Source organism: Meleagris gallopavo, chromosome 4 (assembly GCF_000146605.3).
Source record: "Meleagris gallopavo isolate NT-WF06-2002-E0010 breed Aviagen turkey brand Nicholas breeding stock chromosome 4, Turkey_5.1, whole genome shotgun sequence".
NCBI classification, from domain to species: domain Eukaryota; kingdom Metazoa; phylum Chordata; class Aves; order Galliformes; family Phasianidae; genus Meleagris; species Meleagris gallopavo.
The window spans coordinates 30,971,041-30,997,173 of record NC_015014.2 but is presented as its reverse complement, the minus strand read 5'-3'; the positions used below and the strand labels follow the sequence as shown (position 1 = coordinate 30,997,173).

Here is a 26,133-nt window from a genome sequence, read left to right as displayed (position 1 = left end):
AGCGCGGTGCCAGCCCTCAGCGGCAGCAGCCCCACTCCTCTCGGGCTGCACAGCGGGGCCCGCACTCGGCGCCGAAGCCTTCCGTGGGCGGGTTAGGGTTAGCTGGAGGTGCCGGGCGTGCCGCAGCTGTTCCGTCTCTTGCGCGCCTGTCAGTGGAGCGCGGGGGTTACGTTTGATAGGACCGTTGTAGGTGAACGAGCTGCGAGGAACTCAGTTCTGTGACTGACCAGGAAAGAAGGCGGTTTTGCACTAAGCGTCTCCAAACTAACAGCATCTCGTCACCAAGAGACACTGTGGTTCTGTCTGCTGTGTTAACCATATGCTGAACGGTGACAGTGGGATGTTCCTTACTTTATTATTATTACTTTGTTTGCTTCTTTGGTTTTTGATTACCATAAGTAACCTCTAAAGCTGCTTAGAAATGTGGCTGGGGGTTTGTCTGATGCTTTTAAGACTTGCTAGTACTGACTTCAGGTAAACCAGGAGTCTTTGACACTTGTTTACATATCAATCAGGGGGCTGTTGTTGTTTGTCAGCGGCATGCTTAGTAACAGCTAATTCTTATTTCTTGACAGGATCACTTAAAACAACACTACCGAGCAAGATTCTGCGGGCAAGAAGGGTAATTTCCCTTTATTATTTTAATCTTAGATATATTTGTTGGAAAAGTTACGTTGGTATGTTTAAGTGTAATGCTAAAACTAATGGTGTGTCTTAGGGATGTGATTAGCAGGAGTGGTGGTGATGGATGATTGGACTGAATGGTGGTGGTGGTTGGACTGGATGAGCTTAGAGATCTTTTCCAACCTTAATAATCTGAACTGATTTAATGATGTTTCCCAGCCTTCTTGTATTTCTTAGTGGTAGGAGAGGCAAATTGTTCTGGACTCCAAAGTGCGAAGGATTTCCTTTGTGTTTCTCGGCTGCAGTGGTGGGCTGTGGAGTATATAAATCTTAAGATACCCCAGCTGAGCTACTTGAGTGCAGCTGCAGCCATCTGCAAGTGCTCTGACTTTCAGGAGGGAGAGAAAGTGAGGCCACACGGAATTCCAGCTTGGGGTGTTTGGTCCTCAGTGGTAAATGTGGAACGTGAGTTTGGGTATTTGCAATGCTGCAAAGAGCTTTTGAGACATTTCTGAAGTCATCAAGCTTTTTGTTACTGGAATCTATTGCTGGATTTGCATTTCATGAGCTTACCAGATCTACCAAATTACTTGTTTTTGTAGATGTTTAATAATTATGAATACTTATGGAAAATAGAATGTGGTGTTTTTCTTCTTATTTTAGTTTTGATCTCCATGGGCCAGCTGGTGGATTACTTCTGCTATTTTTATTTTTCCTGGGGGGGATCTGAAATGGTATCCAAGCACTGAAGCTGTTTTCTAGCTTGCAGTTTGATGCCGTAAGTCAGTTCCTGCTCCCAGAGCTTTTATAGAAGTCTATAGTAACTGCAGGTAAATGTAGGAGGAGAAGCAAAGGTTGATTCCTTGTTTGAAGGGATAGACTGCAGATTACACATCTCATTTCTGGGTCTGCTGAGGCTGGATCACCATGCAGGCAGAATTACGTCAGGACCGATTATTTTTTTTTTTAATTATTTATTTAAAGACAGAGTCTCTATTCATAGAATCATTAAGATTGGAAAAGACCTCTCAGCTCACCCAGTCCAACTGTCAGCCCATCCCCATCATGCGCTTCTCAGAGCTCTTTTACTTGAAGAGTATTGCAATAATTTGTATATAATAAATTTGTATATATATTTGTATATAAATAAATATAATGAATATTGTATGATTTATTCTCTGGGGGTTATTTCCTCATTCCAAATATGTTTCATGACAGTGCTTCTTGTTTCCTGAAATCGCAATGTAAAGTATTAACTAGTAATAGATCGCTTGCAGGAATAGGTGTATATAGTATTCTTATTTTAAAGATGTGTGCTCTTTTTTTTTTTTTCTTTCTAGAAAGAAGATCAATATACAGCCTGGTGAAAATGTTCTGAAATATATACAGGATTGTTTTGAATGTAAGCTTTTATTTGGTGTTGTGCTTAATCTGCTGGTTAGAGAGTTGTTTCTTTCTTGTACTGTATGTAGTAATAAATAAATAGAAACTAAAAAATAAAAATTAAAAAAAAAGTTTATAATACTTCTCTTAGTCTTCAAGAGTTCCCCCTTTGCAGCCCCTTGAAACTGAGTCTAAGCTGTATGATTCCAAGTATCCCTAATTGCTTTTTCTTTGTAGGTGATGATACTGATGTCGTAGTAAGCTCTCCAGATGCAACCTGTTTCTCAACTCCTCTTGTCAGAAACAAGGAGAGGACTTCAACACAGAGCCCTAAGGTAAGTTGGACCTACTTTTTACATGATCTAATAGTAACAGGACAAGAGGAAATGGCTTTAAACTAAAAGGGGGGAGATTTAGGTTAGACATTAGGAAGGAATTTTTGATTGATATGGTGGTGAGGCACTGGAACAGGCTGCCCAGAGAGGTGGTCGATCAAGGCCAGGCTGGCAACCCTGCCCGTGTTGGCAGGAGAAGTTGGAACTGCACAGTCTTTAAGATCCCCTTCCACCTAAGCCATTCTGATTGATTATGGTGGTATCACAGCCTAGTGCTGGGTACAGCTTCACTTGGGTACACATTTGGATCTGTAGGATTGATTTCTGTATGAACGTTGAGTAAGTTCTGTATGTCAAAAATATTAATGTATAGGCTGTAATGTTCTTTAATATTTGCTGGTAATGATTTTCCTTAGTTTGTTGTACTGATACAGTAAATAATCTCTTACAAGATTTATTTAATGGCTTTTTTTTCAGATTTTACTAAAATTTTTTCCGACTTTGTCTGAGATAGTTACATTTCTTGTGCTCTCATACTGAAGCACCCTGTCTTATAATTGATGCTGGGTATGGCTGTCATGGACTCTGTTGGAATTGGTTTCAGGCACTTTACCAGATGTATGGACACAGCTCTTTGCTGTCAAGTGGAGGGTAACACTGAGAGACAGTTCTCCTATGAAAGGGAGTCATTGGCTCTTAACAAGCAGTCGATATCTGAAAAATAACTTTGTAGCTTGAAGAAGTGGACAGACTTGTTGATTTATTGTCTAAAAGAATGATGGGAATCTAGTTTTTCTGCAGCCCATTCTATCTAGTTTTGATGCTTTGATTCAAGTGTTTATGTGAAAATAGGATATTCTGTTAATAGCATTAAAATTGGCAACATTTATACTGGCACTTGTTTATTTCAGTCTGATGTTAGAATACTGAATAATCTCAAGTTTTTCTTGCAAAACTTCAGGCTACATAATTGTGGATGAATTAGTTGGTTTAAATTAATTTCTTTTAATGAAAAGAACGTAGCTTGCCTGTGGAATAGCAGTCTGTCTATTCGGAACTGCAGATTGATGTTTATGTACGCAGTACTTTTACCTGTTTGAAATATACAGTTAGTTTTAGAAAGTCTTAGTTAATAGAAAACTGAAGTGTTCTGTTGAAATAGAACCGAGTAAGGATTAAAGTAAGGAAATGATATTGTTTTCTGCAGAAGTTCTTATTCCTGTCAAAATATCATGGCTTTGTGAAACGTTTTTTTTTTGATTGTCTCATTCTTTGTTGAATACGTCAGCCAGATGCAGGGTTAACTAACGCGGTAGGAAATAGTACCTGTCATTCTGCTGTGTCCTTACCTGCAACGCCAGTGGAGACAGTCAGGAGCAAAGGTTGGTAGTGCTATTTTTGAGTTAAGGTTTTCTGGGTAACTCTTCTTTGGGGTTTTATGAGCTTTTGAGTACAACTAAACCCATTTAATATGTGTGGCAGGCGAGCCATGTGTGTTCTACCCGGAGCCTGGAAGAAACAGTCTCATAGCTGGTTCTATCAAAACAGAGAGTCCTGTGCCTAGAGGAGAAACACAGGTGTTAACATTCAGAGATGTTGAAGTACTCTGTGAAAGTCCTGCCAAGTTATCAGATCCTGAGGATGATCATGGGGTCGTGGGATCACCTCTTCTTGTGGAGGTAGCAAAGACTTCTCCTGTACAAACGTAAGTAGAGGTGAATGTTGTTTTTGATTCTAAGGGTAAATTAGTACAGTGGTTTCAGTTGATGAGTTCGTGTTCTGAACAAAAATAATTCCAGATTGGATGAAAAAAAGTCTATGTCTGGATTCAGAAGAGAGGCATCATTGTTTTTTATTAAATGTTCTGGTGATAAGGGTTAAGTCCCAGAAATGCAGTACTGAAGACTTCCAGAATGAATTTGAACTCCTTTTTTTCTAGAAAAGTTTCTGAGATGGATAATCGGGGCTTTTTCAGTGAATGCTATTGGAAGCATTGATCTTAACATAACAAAAACTTTGTTAAACAGTGGTGGGCAGTCATCCTTGCCCTCGCTCTGAATATGTCAATATTTTATATAAAGTAGGGTAATTTCAGTTGCAGTCACAATCTCCTTTTCAGAAAATTTCAATTCCAGTTGCAGTAGTGGCTGACTGTCCCAGCCACAGTTCTACTTTCTAAGCAGGCTGAGCCTCTGCTGGAGGTCATGGAAGGGAGGGAATGACACCAGTCCCAGTGACAAATGATGAAGTGAGACTGGGAAGAGAATGCACCAGTGATCTAGGAAATCTGACATGTTGTGAAGCACATTCTCCTAAAATTAAGAATTTGCCTTGTTGAGCTGTACTTGGATCAAGAGTCATGGTCTCACCCCATGTCGCATTATTGGTTTGGATGCTTTCTACTCCACTGGGAAGCAGTACTGCTTACCCATGTTCCATTAAATTAACAAATAAAAGTTTATTCGTAAAAACTGAGATACTGTCAGCAGGAGAAAATGGGAGCATTTGTCCTTCCACAAAATGAAATTGAGTGCACATTAAGTATACCATCATACTTAAATACTATTTCTCATATTTAGTTTAGATTTTGATAACCAAAATGTAAAGAGCCATATGGAGTGTGAATATTTGAAAGGACCTCAAATTGTGAGAGAAAATCAGGATATTAGACAAAGTATAGAACGTGTTGCTCTATCTCCTGTGTGGAGGGAGAAGCTGTCCATCCCTTCAATCTTTTTAGCCTCTGTAACGACAGGAACACTTGTAAAGTGTTTTGAGGCTTAGCATGGAACAGTCTACTTGCAAAAATAATAATCCAATCCTGGGATTCTTTTGGGAAAGGGTTTAACTAGTTAGAATGTTTTGTGAAGGTAGGATTTAGCAATGCTTTTAGTTTTTAACCTTGTTTGCATTTGTCTGTAGGTAGAGTTGTATGGAGTCTAAGGAGACATGCTTCAGATTGATCTTGAGATGTTTTGATAGGTAGATTGGAAGCTTCAGGAAAAGCTTATATGGTTCTGAAGCACAGTAGTGATCAAAGGAGACTTTGAGAAAGAGTTGGTGTGAATCAGTGAGGTCTGATAGGAAGCTGATTACTCAGCACCTGAAAAACAGTAAGGCACGCATTTGAGGCCAAAGCAAGAGACAAGAGGGGTGTGATCATTTTGGAAAATGAAGGGCAATGGATGATGGGCTGTAGAATCATTTGTCTGGGAGTTTCCTGTAGAATGTTTATGTGCTTTATCGGCTGATTTTTCACGATTGACACTTGTACTTCCAGATAACGTGAGTGCTTTGTCCCTCCTTTCTTTAGGCGTACTGTCTCAATCGCTCCATCATCACCTCCTCCTGTCAAAGATCAAAACGTAGTAATAGAAAGCGACTGTGAGTTTCTCATTGATGAATCAGATTGTCTGTCTTTTAAGTCTTGGTTTTCAATACCTCGCAAGAACAGAAAGTCAAAAAAAGATGGCTCTGTGACTCCTGTTTCGAAATCTCAGTCCTCTGAAAAGGAAAAGACAGCAGATAAGAAATGCAAGAACATGAAGGTACAGGCTGGAGTACATAGTGAACAGAAAATGAAGAATGTCAGAGGGCAACGTGACTTAAAAAGAACGTCAGAATCCTATCCAGTCTCTTCTGACAGTGAGGGAAAGGTCCTTAAATCTCAAATGCAAAGCAGTACTCGTGTGGGTAAGTCAGCTAACTCATCTTCAGACTTGCCCTTCCATGTCACGTTACTGGGTATTTTTCTGGGGGCTGTTTGGAAACTGGGGATTAAGGAGATGAGAGAGATTAACGGAGTCCATTACAGCATCAATTAGGACTCCGTTACACAGTTATGTTTTGGGTGTATGTAGGCAGCAAGTCTATATTTTTTTACTTGTAGATTGTGTAATGCAAAAGTGCCAGTGCTTCTGTTTAAGGTTTACCAATCTTAAGAAAAGTACGTGGAAGCAAGTTGATATTCACCAGTTTGATAAAGAAGTACTGATGTTATCGGGGTGGCTGACTGGTGGTGTCTCTGCCAAGTCCTTGTTACTGGTGATGGCTGGCCAGCAAGATGTCCATGCGACTCCCTTAGTACTGTGGCCTTATATATAAAGGCGGGAGACAATAAAGCATGGAGTATCAGGATTAGTAAAGTCATTCACTGAAAGCAAGGATACTTAGTTATAGCTGCAAAGCAGTTTCTCACAAACGAGTTTGTTCCAGCTGCTTAAAGAAGGTAGAGGCAGTTGACTTGTTCCCAAGCTAACACAAGTGCTTTCTCATGGGCTAGTTGCCTGTTCAGGCCATGGTCTGTATTTTTCCACACAGATTCACCTCTGCCCCCAATTCTATCCTCTCCTGTTAGGAGTTCACAAATTAAGTTAGAAGTTCTGTCTTTTCCTACAAGCTGAGAAATAGGTAGGTACCCACAGGCTTTTGCTCTTGTATCGCTAGAAAGATGTGCTTCAAATGAAGAGGTCAGTTTTTATGAATTATTTGGGAAGAACTTTCTAGCAGGTAGCACTGAAAACTGGAAGCACATACAACATAACGTTTCTGCTCTTTTACTGCTAGGGAATTTGAATTAGAGCTTTATTTCAAATGTTAGGGAAAAATAAGTTCTTGTGATATTTAATATTTGCATGATTTTTTAAAATTTATTTTTGGTTTAGGTGTAAACTTATTTATTTGGGTTGTTATGGGGAAAAAGTATTCATGTCCATGTGTTTTTTGTATTCCTAGGAAAATCTAAACCAGATGAACTTAGGGGCTCTTCCAAGCATAGAAAGAAGATGTCCTATGAATCAGAAGCTGAACAGCTGATGCTGTTTGGATTGGACTCAGAAGCATCTGATGAAGAACAAAAGATAAGAAGGGTGATGGCAAGGGAGGATTTGCCAATGCCCTCTGCTGAGGATCAGCAAAAGCAGATGCTATCTCCAAAAAAGAATCTCACTCCTTGCAAGTATCAGCAGTCTGCTTCAAAAGCTTATCAGCGTTCAGTTCACAAGAAACAAACTAAGCAGAAACTTGCAAATGATAAGGTGTTGAAGAGCCAAAGGAAGAAGCTGAAAAAATCTGGAAGGAGAAATAGTAATAAAAATCCTGAGCCACAGAGATGGAAGAGTTCTGACAGTGAACCTGGTGAAGAAGGACTTGAAAGAGAGCCCTTAAAATCAAATGAAATGTTTACCTCACCTCCGCATCAAGAATTACAGACTTCTGTGCTTCAGAAGTTGGCTAAGTCTGAAAAAGCTGAGAAAGTATTGCACTCTTTGGAAACAGTTACTGATGTAAATAACAAAACTCCTTTAAAAGCTGCAAAGTTACTGCAGCATCTTGTAGACAGTGTGAAGAATTCTGAAAAGAAAAGATCATCAGCTACATCTTCAGGGAAGATGCTCAAAAAGATTAATCACAGAGCCCATAAAAGAGCTTGCTCAATCACGGGGGACACTGAGCCTCAAAATACAACAGATTCTGACAGCTTTTCTGCACAGGAGGTGTCAAGAAAAAAACACAAGCAATCAGCTGTAAAAGCAAGTGAAAAAAGAAAAAATAACGGGCACCAGAGACTGCAGTAAGCTATTCATTCAATTCCTTAGAAAATGTAGTGTGACTTGGTATATTCAGTTAAATTTGAGTGTTACAGTGTTGAAATAAATGACTGTTTCAGATGGTTAAATAGCTAATAGGGAAACCAAGTGGTATAATCACTATTCTGTTATCAATGATGGGTGCCAAGGGAAACATCTGTAAGCATCTAAGGAAACTTGGAGTTTTTGAAGTGTGATTTGGAGATTGAGTAGCAGATCCAGTGTTTGGTGGTTTGGATGTTTGTTTTTGCATTGCTTTTTTTTTTTTAATCTCTTAAATGGTTCCCTGCAGTAAGTAAAATTGTTGACTTACAGTAAGCACGGTAATTGTTTCTCTTTTAGACATTCCGCTGCAGCTGAGAAAGCTATGGGTCCTGAAAGGTAATTTCCTGTGTTGTCTGTAAAACTTGCATTTAGTCTCACTTCTTCTGTACTGAGACAGCACAGCTCTTTGGTGCAGATACTGTGCTCTGTGGTGTTCTAGTATAGCAACCAGTAGAAATGGATCATAACTGATGCCTGAGGCATGTAGCTATCATGGTAACATAGTAAGCTAATCTAAAAGGTGTTGCGCTTGGGTTGAGGCAATCCCAGATATGTGTACAAACTGAGAAGGACCCTGGGGGTCTTGGTGGATGAAGAGCAGACAAGAAGTGTGCTCTTGCAGCCCACTGGGTATCCTGGGCTGCCTCAAATGAGGGGAGGCCATCAGGGCAAGGGAGGTGATTGTCCCCCTCTACTTTAGCCATGTAAGACCTTACCTGGAGTACTGTGTCCAGGCCTGGGGCCACCAGTAGAAGAGGGATGCAGAGCTGTTGGAGTGGGTCCAAAGGAGGGGCATGGAGATGATCAGAGGGCTGCAGCACCTCTCCTACAAAGAAAGATTGAGAGAGCTGGGCTTGTTTAGCTTGGAGAAGAGAAGGCTGCAGGGAGACCTCACTGCTGCCTTCCAGTACCTGAAAAGAGCTTTACAAGTGGGAGGGGAACCAACTTTTTATATGGTCTGATGGTGACAGGACAAGGGAGAATGGCTTTAAACTGGAAGAGTGGAGGTCTCGCTTAGATGTTAGGAAGAAATTTTTTATTTAGAGGGTTGTGGATGTTCCATCTCTGGAGGCATTCGGGGCCAGGTTGCATCATCGTGGGCAGCCTGATGTAGTGGTTGGCAACCCTGTCCATGGCAGTGGGGATTGGAACTGGACAGTCTTTAATGTTCTCTCCATCCTATGCCATTCTATGATTCTAAATTGTACTTTCTGTCAAAAGTAAGGAGCCACCAGTAATGTCATACCTGCTGAGTAAGGTATCCAGCATTATCTGCACTCCAAACCCTTGTTTGTTTATGTAGGTGTGCAGATATCTTCTCCTTTATGCAATGGGCTCTTTAATGAAATAGAAGAGACAAATTGTGAATGTGTGAATCACATTCTTTTACTGTAATTCTACTGAAAACTGTAACAATTTAGTTGAGCTTAGAGCAGAATTCAGTTGGACAAACTGCTGCAGCAAAATGTAGGCATGAAGATCTAGTACTGAAATGCATCTTTTGGGGATTAGGTGGAGCACAGCTGTATTCTTCCCCTGCTGAATTTTATTGGCACGGTAGTGGCAGTCACATGCAGTTGTGATTACAGAAGGAGGCAAGGTCAGGTCTATAAAGAACATATTAGGTCTATAAAGAACAGTCTTGTTCTGAATAATGCTTGGAGAATCTTTCTGGTGGAGATGCATATGGCTGATAATTATTGTTATATCGAGGGATTGTTTTATGACAGCATACATGCAGCTGAAATTCTAAACTTTGTTACTGTCCTTTTGCTTACGGCATATAGAACATTTCTTTAAACTACTTCTATAGTGCTGCAGAGGAGAGGAGGACATCTGTTTCTTCAGGAAGGCAGGAGAAAGGAGACATCAGAATTTTACGAGGCCTGGTTAGAAAGATGTGAGCACAGCTTGTCTGCCTCAGTACTCAGTAGAGGAGCAACTGATGAAAACACCTGTGATTTCTAACAGTGGTCATTTACTTCAGTGTTGAATCAAGTGCAGACAGGTGTTTGGAAGGAAAAAATCCTACACGTTCTCAAAGGAACTTGATTTTGCTGTTTCTGCTATTGCTGTAACATTTCTTTGATATGCAACACATTGAAACAGGTGTATTTTTTTTCTTTTCTTTTGAAGCGGGCTTGTTCTAGAACATTCTGGGAAATGTACTTCGCCAAGTAAGAATTGTGAAGAGAATAATGAATCTTCAGGTACTATTTGAAGTTGGTATTTTCGCGCATTGCATGTATGAGCTACTTAGACTGTGATTGCACAGTAATTTCTATTGTATCCTCAGCTCTTGTTCTTCAGAATAAGTACAGTACTCACCAGCTTCATGCTGCGTTAGCTCTGTAAGGACAAGCTGCATGGTCTGGCATCGAGCCTTTCGGGATACAGTTGTCCTTGCACAATACTCAGAGCAAATTTTGTAGGCTCAGGTTTGTAAGGGAACTATTAGGTCACAGCCTGAACTGGTGATTGAGCACCTGGTGAAGGGATGTGGCTGGCCTAGGGGGCACAGGCACATTGTTTGCACCTGTGCTCCCCGGATGACCAGAAGGGGTGGACCCAGGGTGGAGCTACACTGGGCTCATGTAAGGGCCAGCTGCTGAAGGGAGAGTATCTCTTGCACTTAGGCTGCTTCCTCAGAAGCAGTGCTGCATAGCCAGAGAGCCCCTTCAACCCTTCTTTCTGTACATGACTGCTGGCCTACCTGTGAATGCTTTGCCTGGTATTGCCAAGAACCTCTCAGAAGCAATTTTGCTTCTTTGTGAGCAGGACAAGTCTGTACCAATTCGATGCGTTGTCACGTAGAGATCCTGTATTTAATCACTTCAGGCCACTGTAGAGCTAAGTTTCCTACGTATGGCCTGTTCACCTAAAAATACCTTGGTTTTCCATGTTAAGTTGCGCTACGCAAGTTAAATGTACTACTGTAATGCATGTGAACCCTGGAGGTAGAAAGTCTTCTTTTCCTTTCTTTTAAAGCCAGTTACAAGTGTTGTTTAGTTCATGTAATGTTTTTTTCAGACCTAGTTTTGTGGCTGTTCTAGTAATAAGTTTGTTTTGAAGTTATACTGGGAGGCGTAAAGCTGAATGATCTCACACTTCAGTCGGTAAAATTGTACATGTAGTTACAATACTTGATTTTTTAGAGAGAGATGTCTGAGGAATGTTTACTTGAATGCATAGTTTTCCTGTACCTTTCAAGCTTATGCTTTGTAATGCATACATAAATTACATATTGATTTTACCTACATTGGGTTTCATGAATCTTTAAAGAAAAAATGTTAGAGGGAACATTAACGTTGGGAGTTGTGGATCTTGGAGATGGATTGAATAAAAGTCAGGAGTAGTAAATAAATGCCTATTGTGATGGCTTTTTAAATGTATTTTCAGATAATTCTGAAGACCTGCATTGTCAAATAAAAAATCTACTGTCAGACGAGATAGGCAGGCAAAAAATAGGTAAGATTATTTTAAAATACCTTAATGTAAGTGCTTAAATATAAAGACATTTCCAACTTGATGTAAATTTTTGCTGAAGGAAACACAGGGAAGCACCTAGAAGTCTATGATTCACTAATCACAGATAAGTGAATTTGTTAATTCATTAAGCACCTTTCATACTTCACGCAAATGTAGAGTACTCAAAACCATAATTTTAAGTTGAATAAGATATGGAAAGCAATCTGGAAAATGCATGGGACATGTTTATGGACAGGACTTGTTAATTCCTCTTTAGAGTACTATATAGCCCTACTCTATTTTTTTTTTTTTAACTTCTGAAAACTTTTTTTGTATGTCACCATTTTAATTGTCCCATTTTCCACTTCTTGAGTTAGCACGTTGCTTACAGCTCAGTGAGAGGGTTTGAATTAATCTTGCACAGTGTAACTGAGGGTGCAGATAAGCTGCCTTCTGTGATATGAGTTTGTCCTATGGGAGAGGATGGCACAATGGGCATGTGGTGGGTTGTAATCTCATCCTAATCTGTTTTTATTATTTCCTCCATTATAGTTTTTGAAGGTACACGACTATATTGTTGTGCACAAAATAATATAGGCAAAGCTTGTTGTTTTTAATTTACCATTTTTATTTTTAGCGTTTAAGTATCCTTGACTAATTTGTTCTCAACTCTTAAGGGAGCTTTTATTTTTTTCTTACAAAATGTAAAATTCTTACTGTATTCGTACATTGCAGCTTAGAAAAATTGAAGCTGAGATTCCATTAAGTCAGAAAATAAATATCTGAGGAGTCTTGGAAGTGCATGGGATTTTCTGTTGGCAAGAGTCCTGTTCTTTTTCCAGACCTTGGAGATGGAACTTAAGAATTTGGGCGAAGAAAGGCAGCTCAGGCACCCTCTGTTACTCTTCTCTTGCCATAAGCAAGGTGAAACCTTTTCACTTTTGCTGATGAAATCTTTCAAATTTGAGGAAGATTCTTAGTCATTGTCGAGGGGTTTGTCTTCATAATTAAAGTATGTTTGTTTCTCTGTATTCCTGAGCTCCTAATGTCTGTATATCAGTGGTTGACTAAGGTATATAGAAAGAAATCCAATAAATCTAATGTCAAGCTAGCATGGTGACTACTTAACAAAAAGCAGAGTGAAGTAATAATGTATGCAAAAGGAGGCTACTGGCAATACCTCATTCCTTTTTTTTTTTGTCATGAAAGCAAAGTGGTAAAAATATCAGCTGGGAAGTGCTGACCCCTTGGGATGGAATAACAGCAGATTGCTTAATGCTTTCTAAATATTATTTCTAATAAATTTCTAAGTAATTTTCATACTTACTGTGAACTATTTCATCCTTTAGTGCTGCCTTCCAACACGCCTAACGTTCGTCGGACAAAAAGGATACGGCTTAAACCTTTGGAATATTGGCGAGGAGAGCGGGTAACCTATACATTGAAGCCTTCAGGTACAAGTTTCCAAAATACCCTTCTCCTTGTCCCTGATAGGGCAGTAAAAGGAAATCTGTGGTTTGATCCTGTGCTATCAAAGCCCTGAGATGCTTACTATTTGTGAACTTGAAAGAAGTCACTTATTTATGGTCTTCAGCTGATAAGTCTTTCTCCCAACGCTCCTGTTTAAGCTGGAGGTAATTTAAGCAGAACATGTTAAATAAACTTGCATTAACAATTTAGCGAATTTAAAAAAAATGATTTATTTGCACCAGTGTGTTTGTTCTGTCAGACGTTCTGTGATAGCAGGAGCTGCTTATTGGATCATTTTTGGGAGCATTTTTCATTGCGTGGGCACTGCTTTCTAGAGCAGATACTATAACGTTTTATCTAATGTCAGCGTTAAATACCTTGGTGATGGAATACATCTTGTACTCAGACTAATTTGGTCTTTTCCTGATTAATCAGTCTGCTTGGAAATAGTATTTCCTTTTGTCCCTGAAGTCAATGCCTTGTCTTTAAACTTAACTTTCATGTTCTGGCTTTCTGAAATGTTCCTCGAACGTATTACCATCATACCCTTTTCTTTAAAATCTCAAAAGCGTGTTGCACTCTCAGGTACTTGATGTTCTGAAGCTTTTTGATTTTGTTCTGGCTTTCTAAAGCTGTATAAAAAGTTGAGCATCAAGGAAATATATACCAAATTGAAATGATTGTAGATTGTGCAAATCTTCGTTCTTGTAAAATAATTAAAATAATTAGTACGTGTTAGTGAGTTTCACTCAACTTTCTTTTCTTTCAGGAAGGCTTTTAATTAGTGGAATAGCAGGTGCAGAAGCAGAACCTCACGTGAAGAATAAGCAGAAGAGTCATCATAAGCAGAAAAGAGCTAGAACAAGTATAAATGCAGACTTTATTCCTCTTCTTTTGACACTTCAAAAAAACCCTTCTGTAATGAATTTTCTTTTGCTCTAAGATTTTTCTCCTTTGACAGCTCCAGATTCTCTAACTGAAAATCCTTTTGTAATGGAATGTGTTAGTGATCTGATGCAGAAAAAAAAAGTGCGTTCTTGTTAATGTAGTGCACCAATGCTGTATCAACCTGTCTGAAACTTCACTGGGTTGGGAAGGAAGAGAGAAATGAGCGATCCTGAGGTGTTGTGGTGCCCTTAAAGCTGTGATGAAGAAAAATAAGCTGTACTTCTGCCCTTAATCAGCTCACTGGTTTATGATGCTCATGTGTTCTATTTTATAATGCATAATTAAGGTATAAAAACTTCTGGTTGTTTTGCTGCTACCAACTGTAGTAACACATCTGAATGTGAGCTAAATTCAAACGCATTGTGATCTAGGTGAATAGAGATTTACAAACAATCCATGAAATAGATAAAAGTAGGCAATAAATCGATGCTTAAACTCCCAGGAATGGGAAGCTTTGCTAGACCATTTGCAGTAATAGGTGATCAGTGCACAAGTAGTGCTCAGAAGGGAAGCAGGATCAGAGACCAGAAACCTCTCTCTCTGGAAGAGATTTTGATGCAAAAGAGCCTTTCTGTATGGGGACTCACTGGCGCTTTTGTTTGTTACTGCTGCATTTCTATGTGAAGTTATTGAGGAAATAAATGCTAACAAGGATGGAGAGAGAGAACACTGGTTATCCTGACACAGTTCCAGAACAAAACGTGGATGAACAGATCACTGGAGAAAGAATAATGGAGATAACAGAGAATATTGGTGCGAATTTCTGCCGCATGTTTTTGTTGCACTTGTTTCTTTACCACATAAAGAAAGTTGTAGGACTAGAGGAGGTTCAGAAAAAGCTTTTTGAAGACATGGAAGGATTTATGTACCAGAAGCAGCTACATAAGTGAAGGCTCCTTGGCTCTGGAAACACTACAGAGGTGTGAGATAAACCTATAAAATCACAAGTGGCATGGAGAAGGGAAATAAACATTTTTTCTTTTATCACAAGAGCTAGAAAGTGTAAAAGGAAGATAGCATGAGCTGAGTTTTTCACAGAAGATAAGCTCTTTTCACTGCATGTTGTGTACTCCTTAACACAGAATACTGTGGAGAGAAATATTTTTATATGTTCAATGCAAGAACAGGATAAATTCATGAAAGACTTAACTGTTAATAGCTCTTCAATGAAACAAACTACACTCTAGAGGTGGAGGATATTCTGTGGAAGCTATTGCTCCATTACAGTATTCTGGGAGGTAAAAGGTGTGGCTGGTTTTGGCCACTGGAGGAGACAAGATTCTAACTTATCTGAACCTTTGATCTGAGTACAGCTTATAAGTTTATTTGCAAGTTTATGGAAGCTTGAGCTGGTAGTGACTGTTCATACTTATGTTACAAAGAATATTAGCTGCTTTATGTTCCTTTGAACTGCCTCTAGAAGTGAGGCATTATCTGCTTATCAGACATTATTCCTGAGATACTTAAAATCCGAGGGTGTTAACAAAAGAGTAATGTGTACAAGACCTATTAGTTGAATTGAATTTCTAGAATAAATTCCTGAATTTTAATGATACAATAAAAATTCCACGGTTAGGGCTATAGAGTTGCACTTATTGCTGCCTCTTTTTATAGAAGTGTTATTTTGAACAAAACTTTTTCAGTCTCTTAGCCCTGATTGTCTCTGCATAGTGCTTGAGCAGCCATGAGTGCCTATAAAGTGTTACAGCTTGCCTTTGACATCCTTTTTCTGACTATATTTAGAGGGATTTCCTGTGCACTATAGAATTAAACTTGCCTACTTACAAGAGTTCTCCAAAAGACTTTTGGGATATTTGTTTCATCTTAAAAATTCTCCAGAGTCTCTTTTTCCTTTGAAAAGTATATGATTGTCATAAACTCTTAGGCTATTGTCTTATCTAGAAAAATGCATTATATGATAGAAATTATTCCCTGATTTACAACTTAGGATGACATTCCTGTAAATAGTGTCTCTTGAGACAAGGAAAAGTGAACATGTACTTGTTCTTTTTGAGCACTTTCTCTCTCTAAGTCTCTTGATGCCCATCAGCAGTTGTAAAAGGGAAAGACTTGCTTTTCTAAGTTAGCATGTATTTTATATCCTTTCTTAATATTCTCTGTTTCTAGAAGAGTTCTCCTAAAATGCAGCTACTTTTGAATAAATGCTACTGTTAATAGCACAAGCAATATTGTTGGCATTACTCTGAGAATTTCTTTCTGATTTAGAGTCCCTTTACCAATCACAGATGGAAATAATTCTGATGAAAATTATATCTTCAAAGAACTGTTATGTATTTTTTCTTTTATTTATTAGGAGAAAGTGGGCTTTAATCTGTTTAGTCACTTAATAAAGCAATTTAATAACTTGTCTGAAATCCAAAATTGTGATTAAATAAGTGTTTCAGTTGTGGAGTGATTACTCTTCTGTACTTTTTTTTTGTCTCCTTAGGAAGTGAGGTAGCGAAATGTTTGGATATCCCCCTGGCTGATGCCTCTAAGCCAACCAGCATAGTGGACCCAGTAACGAATCGAGAAGTTCTTCTAGGTAAGATAAAGGGATATGGCCAAGGACTTTCCTATATTATGTAGCAAGTTTTTAGGTATGGACTGCTGTAGGAAGAAGACTGCTCATTCATTCTGGGGCATGAAAAGGTGAGCTGTTGAAATACTCACTGCTTTTCCAGATAACGTTTTGAGAGACAGAAAAAGAGGAAGTCAAATGTCCTGATTTTTTTTTTTTTCCAGCTGATGATTAAGTGTAACTGGTGGGGTTGTTGAATTGAAACAATATATAGGATATGTAGTTTAAAAAGGGGCAGAACTAAGAAGATGACTGTTAATACTAACATTTAATCTTATGACTTTCCTTGCAGAGTGTGTTAACTCTGGAAGCAGTCACTCATGTTTCTTCGAAGATGAATCGATAAAAGTATATAAAAGTTTGAATACATCTGTTTTTGCTGCTGGTAAATTGATCTTGAAACCTCTTAAAGAAAAGGGACACCAGTTTGTCCACATGGATACAATAGTAAGTACACTTTTTCCACACTTCTTCTTTAATGGTTTATATGTAAACAGAAAATCACAGGATCATAGAATGACTTGGAAGGGATCTCAAAGATCACCTTGTTCCAACTTCCTCCTGCCGTGGGCACGATTATCAACCACTAAATCAGGCACTAGATTGTGGGGTGCCCAGGATCCCATCCAACCTGACCTTGAGCACCTCCAGGGGAAGAGCGTTCACAGCCTCTCTGGGTGTCCTGTGCTAGGGCTTCACCATTCTGACATCTACTCTAAATCCTCCCCTTTTTTAGTTAAAAACCATTCCCCCTTGTCCTATTGCTATCTACCTCTGCAAAAAGTTGATTTCCATCCTGCTTATAAGCTCCCTTTTAAATATTGGATGGCCACTATCAAGTCTCCCTGAAGCTTTCTCTTCTCTGGGCTGAACAAGCCTAGTTCCATCAGCCTGTCTTTGTGGGAGATATGCTCCAGCCCTCTGATTATCTCTGTGACCAAAGTATTAGAATAGTTAGAACTAGTATATAGAGTTAATGGGTTTTTCGTATTTTTTTCCCTAAAGTGTGGAGATAGATATATACATATATACATATACATATATACATATACACATATACATATATATGCACACACACACACACATATATATATATATGAAATATAAACAAATTGTAACAGTTGTGAAATTAAACAGTTACAACTAAAGGAAATTACTAGAGGTAATTTTACATGCACATTATTCCTCTTTCTTTCACATTTATCATGCATGTCCATGTGTGCTTACTGAATGGATTGCAAGCAAGATAGACGTATTAAATAAATAAAAATTGTCCCCCTGCTACCTTTCAAGTTGTGCATCTAAATTTTCATTGGGGAGGAGGAAGAGAGTTTCAGCTCAGCTTATTGTTCTACTTCATTACAAATTATAAACAAAACATTATTTTTGCTTGGATAACTTCCTTAAATTTTTGCAAATGAAATGTTGCTGATCTTAGAATCTTTTGGCTTTCTATTAAGGCTTTCTATGTTATCCGTGGTCAGATTATTATCACCTTGCATAAGACATCATACTACCTGACTTCAGGGGATTATTTCTATGTTCCAGCAGGTAAGAATTGCATGTCTTTAAAAATCAGTTTGTTGGGAATGGTTCAGACTAAATTACCATGTTAGGAAGGAATACTGAGGAGAATGGTTGGGAGAGTTAAGTTTGAGTAGAGGACGGGGAAATACCTATTAGGAAGAAGGGAATGTGAACCCTCCAATGGGCACGGTTGATCAACTATGTTGTGATACAAACACTGCTTGTTTACCTGAGTTGGCTTCAGGGCTCATTCAACAGACAGTTTTAAAACTGGTAAAATATACAGAATAAAAATATAGTTGTTGAAGTCAGGACAGGGCTTCAAAAATTACTGTTGGCTTCTAAAGAAAATGTTTTCTGTTTTTATTTATAGGAAATGGATATAACATACGTAATCTTCTGAATGAGGAAAGTGTTCTTCATTTCACACAACTCAAAAATGGCAGGTGAAGAACTTTCTTCCAAGAAGTTGCTTGAAATACTTTTTAAGCTCTTGTATTTTTTTAATTTTTTTGGCATACAAAGTGTGTTTAAGTGCACCCAGCTTAACTTTACAAACTAAGGCAGAGCTGATGAAAACAACGTAGAGCTACAAAACCAACTCAGACGTTTACTCTCAAACTTCAGTGATGCAGCGAAGGGCCTCGCTTTGTGACGGGCGCTTTTCTCATCCAAAGACAGTAAGATATACTTGAAAACTGGTGGGAAAAACATATTTTTTCAAAGTGTACTTTTATACCTAATGTCCCAAAAATGCTTAGCACTTAATTTTGACATTGTCAGCTAACTCAGCTAACATCTGTTAGATTTATTGTCTGCCTGATATAAATCTCGAAGTAATCCCTCTTTGCACATAAAGCCATACTGTTTGTACTTCAGTAATTGTTGTCTAGGAGATGGACTGATGGAATGCTTGCGTGCTAGGGTCCAGCATTCTTCTAATATGTTCATGGCAGCAGTTTCTTCCTTGTCTAGCAGGGTGGTATGTTTAGTACCTAAAATTTGTATTAGTTCTGTTTTTCATATTAAAGCTCTGGATGTTGTGGATAGCTTTATTTTGTGTAATGGTGATAGGTCATTGCCAAATATTTTAATATCTTTTTTGTTTTGATTAACAAATAATAATGATGACCTTTGGGAAAACTGTAATTATACTGCATACTCCAGAAGCCAGGTCTAGACAGCAGATGGTGTACATAACATTTGTCTCCTATCTTCTTCAAGGTTCCTTCTGGCTGAACAAAAGAATAAGCTGCAGCTACTCTAGTAGAGTGTTTTCTAAGTGTGGTCAGTGCAATTCTAGAAAAGAAAGAGAGAAAATTGAATTGGAAACTGTTCAGGGGCTAAGTATTTGAGGATTGAGGACTGACCTAATAAGCGGCCGTGACCATGATCTGATATTAAATCTAGAGTACCATTTAAAGCAGGAAAGATGAACTGGCTTTAGTGCTTACCATGAGAAAACAAACAAACAAAAACCTTACAGGTGAGAAGTAAACTGTGTGTCTGAAAAGGCTAAGAGACTGAGGCTACAATTTCTGAGTGAGAGATGTTTTAGATGGGTGAATTTTATGCATACACTTTTTTCATTCTCTTTCAAGCATTTTTTCCGATAGTGTATAGAAAGACTGACTTTGTACATACTTAGAAGTTAGATAGCATCTTTGCATTCGGTGTCTAGGTCTTGCTGAATTCCTGAGTAGATAAAACAGGAGTATGGTAATTACCATTTAGTTCATCTTCTTGCTAAAAATTATTTGCAGTCAAGGTTAAGTTTGCAGGGAAGCAACTTATTTTCTGCTCAGCCTCAAATTTTATAAGTGGTTTACAATAAGGTGGGTTTTTTTTTCCTTTTAAAGTCAGTTGTAGCTGATGATAACTTGGTTTTGGCAGCTCTTCTAACTTACGGGCTTGGCTGGCATCCTCACGGTTAGTGAGATTAAAATGTCCCTTCTGCTTTGAAGCCATGCCAGCTACCAAATGGTCACATGCTGTCTCCACTGCTTGAGGGAATCCCACCTGTAAAGCTCTCTGTCTTTAAGGCTTTAAACTCTTTAGATAGGCCCACAGAGATCTGGAGGTTTTCCACTTGGTAAACAGTAGAAGGCTAGCACTAGACCTAAAGAACCTCTGCTCCTATCCGAAGTGTGTCTCCCAGCAGTTAGGGCATAAGTAGAAAACTGGAAAGTAGAAACTTTATTGTGTGGAAGGGCTACCAGGGAGTTCAGAAAGAAGAGAATGCAGAACAAAATTTCCAGAGCATCTGCCTGCTAAGATTGGATAGCAGAAGGATGTCTTGTGAAGGTGTTGGTGAATGTGTATGGACTGTGGAGCTGGTGGCCTAAAAGAAAAATGTGGGTGTGTATTGTCACAGAACTCAAGGCAGCTTGCCACTTTGCAGGAGTGTGTTTTAGTTTGGTAGGTTCCGATGGAGGTGAAGCATTGCCTGGCTGTTGTCTTTTCTCAACTTGGCAGCAAGGTTTTGAGTGGATTTTCTTTGGTTCTTGAGTAAGTGATGGGAAATCCATCCTGCATATTTTAAGCAGAAGTGGGTACAGATGGGTTCTTGCCACAGACTGGAAAGTGGCAGATGTTCAAGTGCAAGTTCAGCATCAGAATGCCACAAGTGCCTGTTTGTTCTTCTTAACTGTGACTGACAGTGTCAATGGAGTTCTGTGGGTTTGGAAAAGTAAGTAACTTTTTAGACTGGGTGGTTTGGTTGCTTCGTAGCTAGTTGATTTCTTGTGTGAAGCATTCAACATAGGATGCAGAAAGCATTTCCATGGTTGAGCAGCATCTCAATGTTTTTTGTTTGAGTAGTAAAATCAGTTATGTCAAGGATGTTGCTGGTAGTTTGCGCAGTTTTGAAAAAGTACTTGCTCAAATCAGTTATTTGTTTCATCAGTCCTTTTTCTTCACAGTGTTAGTTTAAATCCCATTCTAAGAAACAGAGACATAACATGTATTTGCTGCAACAGTTGACTAAGAAGTACCTCTAGGTCTGCAGTGAAAAACAGAGCATGATTTTGTAAAGTAGTTTAAGTGGCTCCAATGTTCTGTCATTATAGAAAAAATATCTTATTTTGGAAAGGAAAGAGAAAATGGAAATTCACTTTTTTTACAAAGTACAACAGAGTTCTTAATCTTGCCGTTTTTATCTGTAGAAACAGTTCTGCTATTTGCCATTAGATGGTGCTTCAAGCACAGCTGTTTGCTCTTGACTGGCATCCATACTCAATAGGGTTTGGCTTTTGTGAATAGGGGAGGAAGAAGAGTGTGTTACAAATGCAGGTAAAGTCAATTGAATTCTGTTGTCAGTTTCCATTAACATTAGAATTTGGCACTGAACCTTGTAAAGTTCATTCTGTTAGCATGCAAGTTGAACTAGTTGCAGACACACATTTTTAAAAATAGTAGTGCACAGCAGGAGCTGAGTTGTGCTAGATTGTTTCCCCATTGTCTGGACTGCATTTTTTGTTTTAACTTGACACTTGCTGTCTTGTAGTGCATGGAAATGCAGGAGAATCTACAGCTTGAGTTGCAAAGTTCTGTTTGCATTCCAGGGCTCCTGTGGGTGATGAGTTGTGCAGTGTGGCAAATGAGAACTGGTCATTGGAAGGAAAAAGTTGATGTTTCACCTCTGCTTGGTCTTGCTGTGGCTCCTGCTTCCTACATTGCTGTGTATGTCAGACTGGTAACCTTTGGCAGTTAATGTTTTTCCTTTATTGAAAGAGATATTGGAAAGAAATTAACATGAAAAAACCCTCTGAAATCTGAGAACTTACCATTTTTCTTCCTGCCAGTAACTGATTCTTTTAGTTGTTGTGTTTTCTACTTTGTTACTTTGTTTAGTCCACAGACTACTATGATGGTTTCAAACAGATACGTGGCGAAGTTTGGACTGGGTAAAATGCTAAGGAAATAGTCCATGCAGAACATGTTGTGGGCTGTAGCTTAAATATATATTTTTAGGGTCTCTCTAATGCTTTCTTCATGTTGCAGCTTTTTAAAACAGTGCTTAAATTATTTCCTAGACTTCGGTGGTTCATATATTCAGTTCAGATAGCACAACTTTTTGTTTATAGCAGAATACAGAAAATATCTCTAACAGTAGTAGGGATCTGAGCCAGGCTTGTAATTGCTTTGTTATGCTCAAGTTGTTAGCTGACGTTATGTGCTGTGAACTCAAGTTGGGATGCTCTGCTGCTACTTTGGTACATAGACTGTTCTTTGAGGAAATCTGGTTTAAACTGTTAACTCATTACTTTCTGTCAGCAGTAGTTGAGAGAGCTGAAACTTAATGTTAGATGGTAAATGTATCCTGTGGTGAGTGTTTTGATAGCAACTTAGAAACACATGTTAAGGGAGCTTAACTGGCAATGACTCTCCACAATGGAAAAGTTAGATTTTTCAAGGCTTTGGCTTCCTTTGAGAAAAAGGACTTGGTGGTTATTAGATTCTTTTGAAAAATCTAATGTTTTCAGAGTTTCATTTTGTTATAAAACTGTTTGTCTTAATGAACAAAGCTTTTCTTTGTAATTTAAAGGAGGATGCAGGAGAACGGTTGCAAAACCATCATATGTGTACATCTATATTTATATTACTTGGTAAACACAAAATAGGAGAATCTGAGTTGATTTACAGAGAAATAAACAGCACTGATAAAATAGCCTTTGAAGTGCATATACAATTCCTTCTATTTTTTCAAGTACACACCTGAATTAGTTCTGTAATTAAATTAACATCTGAGGAATAGAATATAAACTAAAGAGCCATTTCCTCATTTTTGTAATAGCTAAAAATGCCTTTCAGCATGAAGGAATGTTTCTTGCATTTCTCGTGACACACTCTACTATATGATGTGTATTGTAATACAGCATTTAAGCAGTGATTGACTCCAATACATCCATCTGCAGTGTGTGGAACATGGCACTCTCATGGCGTTGACGGCTGCAAGTGAACACCTTAATATCCTATTGCCTTATGTGGGTGCTCACAGGCTGAGTCAGAAGAGCTCTCAGTGATGCATTTCTCCAGCCATATAGAAAAACCTTCCTTTAGAATTCACAACCAAACTGATTTCTGTGGTCCAGTTTGAAGATAGAAACAAATAGTTGGCACCAGTCAAAACAATTGGCTGCTGAGCATTACGGAATGAATGTTATATGTTCTTGAGCCCACCATTGAAGCCTGTGTTCTTTTTTCTTTTTTCCTTCATTTAAGCTGCTGTACCCAAGCAGAGACACAGAAAAGACTGTAAAACTCCATTTGCTTTGCATTTCTGTAGTCTTTTCTTGTTTAGGGCACAAGACGAGCAATAAATGAAATGAGCTGAAGGAAGCCAAGTGTATATTTTCTCAGTCTGTTGAATTGAGATGTAAATCTAAGTGTTCACGGAAAAAGATAAGTAAGATTTTACGCTTCTCTTTGCAGCTTAATAGGTAAGGACTTCTAAATTTGGAAACTGAAGAATTGCAGTGCTCTTGATAGCTGTGTGGGAAGTTTATAAAATGAGTAGGTGCAGTGGGTTGACCTTGGCCAGCAGCCAGCCATGCTCTCACTCCTCTCCCTCAGCAGGGCAGGAGGAGAAAGAAAAATGAAAAAGCTCCTGACTTGACATAAGGACAGGGGGACTACTCACCAATTACCATCATAGCCCAAACAGATTTAACTTGAGAAGGTTAATTTACTGCAAGTCAAAAATAAGAATAAGACAGTGAAAATTAAAATTAAAAACACTTTTTCCCTTCTCCCCAGAAAGGTGAGCTTTGCTCACAATTCCTTCTTCACTGTTCCTTGAGCAGAACAGTAGGGTCCATAATACTTAGTTTCTCCTGTTCCATCCTCCTTGCACCCCAGTGGGGAACAATACCACAGGGTGCAGTCCTTCAGGAATTGACTGCTCCAGCAGTGATCCCCAAGGACCAAAGTTCCTGATGAATCACCTGCTCCATCTTGGCTCCTTGTCATGGACTGCAGCTCCAGCCCAAGATCTGCACCTGCAGGAACTCTCCATAGGCTGTGGCCTCCTACAGGATTTGCCTGCTGCTCCTGCAGTGATTGCAGATCTGTTTGTCTCACAGCTTTCTCAGAGGCCACTCCTGCAGCACCTTTTCTTTTGTTCCCTCCAAACTCTTTCAATTGCCAAAACTTCAGATAAATAATAAACTCGTTACAGTAGGATAGCTGATGATGCACATCACTTATCTCATAATGTTTTACATTGTGTGGAAGTTGCCTTTTCCTGCATCACTAGCTGAAATAAGAATGGATCAAGGTACCAGAGATAAGGTATCACCATGTGGGTGTCTTCTGGTATCAACATGGTGTAAAAAGGGAGAGGAATGGTATGAGAGATGTGAACATAATGAAGAGCTACACTGCTTCTGAAGTAAGTGTTCTAGTGTCCGAAGTTGTTGCATACTGGCTTGCCTACGGTTGCACTAAGGGTTTTCCATGAAGTTCAGTAGCAGAACATGAATTTTCTGAAGGGGAGGGAAACCTTTTTGGTGTTGGTGCCATCAAAATGCAGTTGTCTGTGCTGGCAGCTTACTCTCTTGGCTTGGTATTCGGTCAGTGCTGTGATTACTTGCATTTAGCTTGACTAGAATTGGAAGATTCAACTAGTGAGCATGAAATAGAATCCTCTGGACAAGAGATGTGAATGTATTAAATCTTAGCCTTTCTTTATCACCACTTTTGTGTTGTATTATAGAGAGGGTAATTACAAGGAAGGAAAGCTAATTATGAAAAAGTTTTTCCACAATCTGAACTTGAAATTTTAATGCTGACAAAGCAGGGGCTCCCATAGGGTACAGTAGGCTATAAGCTGAAGAAACTAAGCACTTCTCCTGTATTTCAGTAAGCGCCAAGTCAGCTCTGAGGCTAATTAATCAAAACAAATTTACAATTAAGTCCAGGAAGGAAGACTAATTAAGTAGCCGGTTAAGAAGAAGTGCTGAAGGAGGGATCAACCTTAAGGGGAAAGTATGAGACTCCCAGTATTGGCCCATGAAGGACAATTAAGTGATAATTGCAGAGGCCTTTCTGCATCCAGCAAATGCTCTCTGACTTTATTATGGCTGATTTTCTTCGTATTAGAAGCACACGTTTGCCTCTTAAGCAACTCAGCTTTGCTGTGCACTCTGAGGGTAACTTAAAGTGCAGAAGTTGGTGCAGGAATTTGAACACGGCTGCCTGACTTGAACAGAATTCTAGCTAGCAAAAAAAGCCTCAATATGTTTTGAAGAAAAAGCAGCATTAAACGTTTGAATTTTTTTTGCCTCTTTGTTCAGTAGTGTACCATCTCAGCATCCTATTTAACCTTTCCAAACAAATTACTTTGAGCGGATTATCTCATCAGAATTTAGAACAGCTTCATTTTGTTTGGTTGCTAAGAGCACTTAAGTTCACAGAAGTCATTACCTTGTCATGAAATGGCTTCTGTTGCTTACATCCAACACCCACGCTGCCGCATTGCATGACATACTTGTGTTTCCTGATGGGGGGGGAAAAAAGAGAAGGAAGACGGGCTTATTGCTTATAGTAATACTGTTTTTACTGAAAATAATTTAGCTATTCTTCTGAAGGGTTTTTTAAGCTTGCATTTGTTTTGCTGCAAAGCTCAACTCTCTGGCAAGATGCTAAGGGCTGCAAATGAGGTGCATGCCCCAATCTTCCACCTGTCCTTGGCCATCTCAATACAGCGACATGTGCAGATGAAGTACAAATACATTTTTTAATTTATTGAATGTATGCATGGTCTAAGAACTTGCTTAAGTGTCCAGGTTTTTTTCTTGACTTTTCTTGAACTCAAATTATTCCTGAAACTTTAATACTAAAAACTATTACGTATATTACAGAAGTGTTGATCACAACTTCCTTTTCTTTGTGGAAATCTATACACGTATTCTACCAGTGTGATGCGCTGTATTCTGCTATGCAAGCTGGCAGTTGTTACCTTGCCTTATCTGTCCAAGATATGTCTTTGTGTCTCCTTTTGCTCCTTGTAATGGCTGTGTAAGGAGGCGTTCATTTGCCACCGTTTCAATTCTCTTACATCCTGTATCAAGTTAGAATATTCTCTTCCTGCATTTTTTGTTTTGCAGCCTAAAGTAATTTGGGCGGGGAGTATTCCAGTGCCCTCTTCAAAGCCCTCTTTTTT

The 26,133-nt window shown here is 38.9% G+C and overlaps 1 protein-coding gene across 1 annotated transcript in view; it reads left to right on the top strand.

Annotated features, from left to right (window-relative positions):
* Positions 1 to 26,133, top strand: part of CENPC (centromere protein C) — a gene marked incomplete at its 5' end in the record, with an annotated part of 32,055 nt that overhangs the window by 229 nt on the left and 5,693 nt on the right. Inside the window, 16 exons of the mRNA XM_010709895.3 lie at positions 576 to 622; positions 1,965 to 2,026; positions 2,245 to 2,342; positions 3,631 to 3,724; positions 3,825 to 4,047; positions 5,656 to 6,035; positions 7,077 to 7,914; positions 8,273 to 8,311; positions 10,112 to 10,185; positions 11,375 to 11,443; positions 12,793 to 12,897; positions 13,683 to 13,778; positions 16,311 to 16,406; positions 16,735 to 16,889; positions 17,903 to 17,993; positions 18,343 to 18,415. Of these exons, the coding sequence (XP_010708197.2) occupies positions 576 to 622; positions 1,965 to 2,026; positions 2,245 to 2,342; positions 3,631 to 3,724; positions 3,825 to 4,047; positions 5,656 to 6,035; positions 7,077 to 7,914; positions 8,273 to 8,311; positions 10,112 to 10,185; positions 11,375 to 11,443; positions 12,793 to 12,897; positions 13,683 to 13,778; positions 16,311 to 16,406; positions 16,735 to 16,889; positions 17,903 to 17,993; positions 18,343 to 18,415 (2,540 nt within the window). The remainder of the gene's footprint in view (positions 1 to 575; positions 623 to 1,964; positions 2,027 to 2,244; positions 2,343 to 3,630; positions 3,725 to 3,824; positions 4,048 to 5,655; positions 6,036 to 7,076; positions 7,915 to 8,272; positions 8,312 to 10,111; positions 10,186 to 11,374; positions 11,444 to 12,792; positions 12,898 to 13,682; positions 13,779 to 16,310; positions 16,407 to 16,734; positions 16,890 to 17,902; positions 17,994 to 18,342; positions 18,416 to 26,133) is intronic.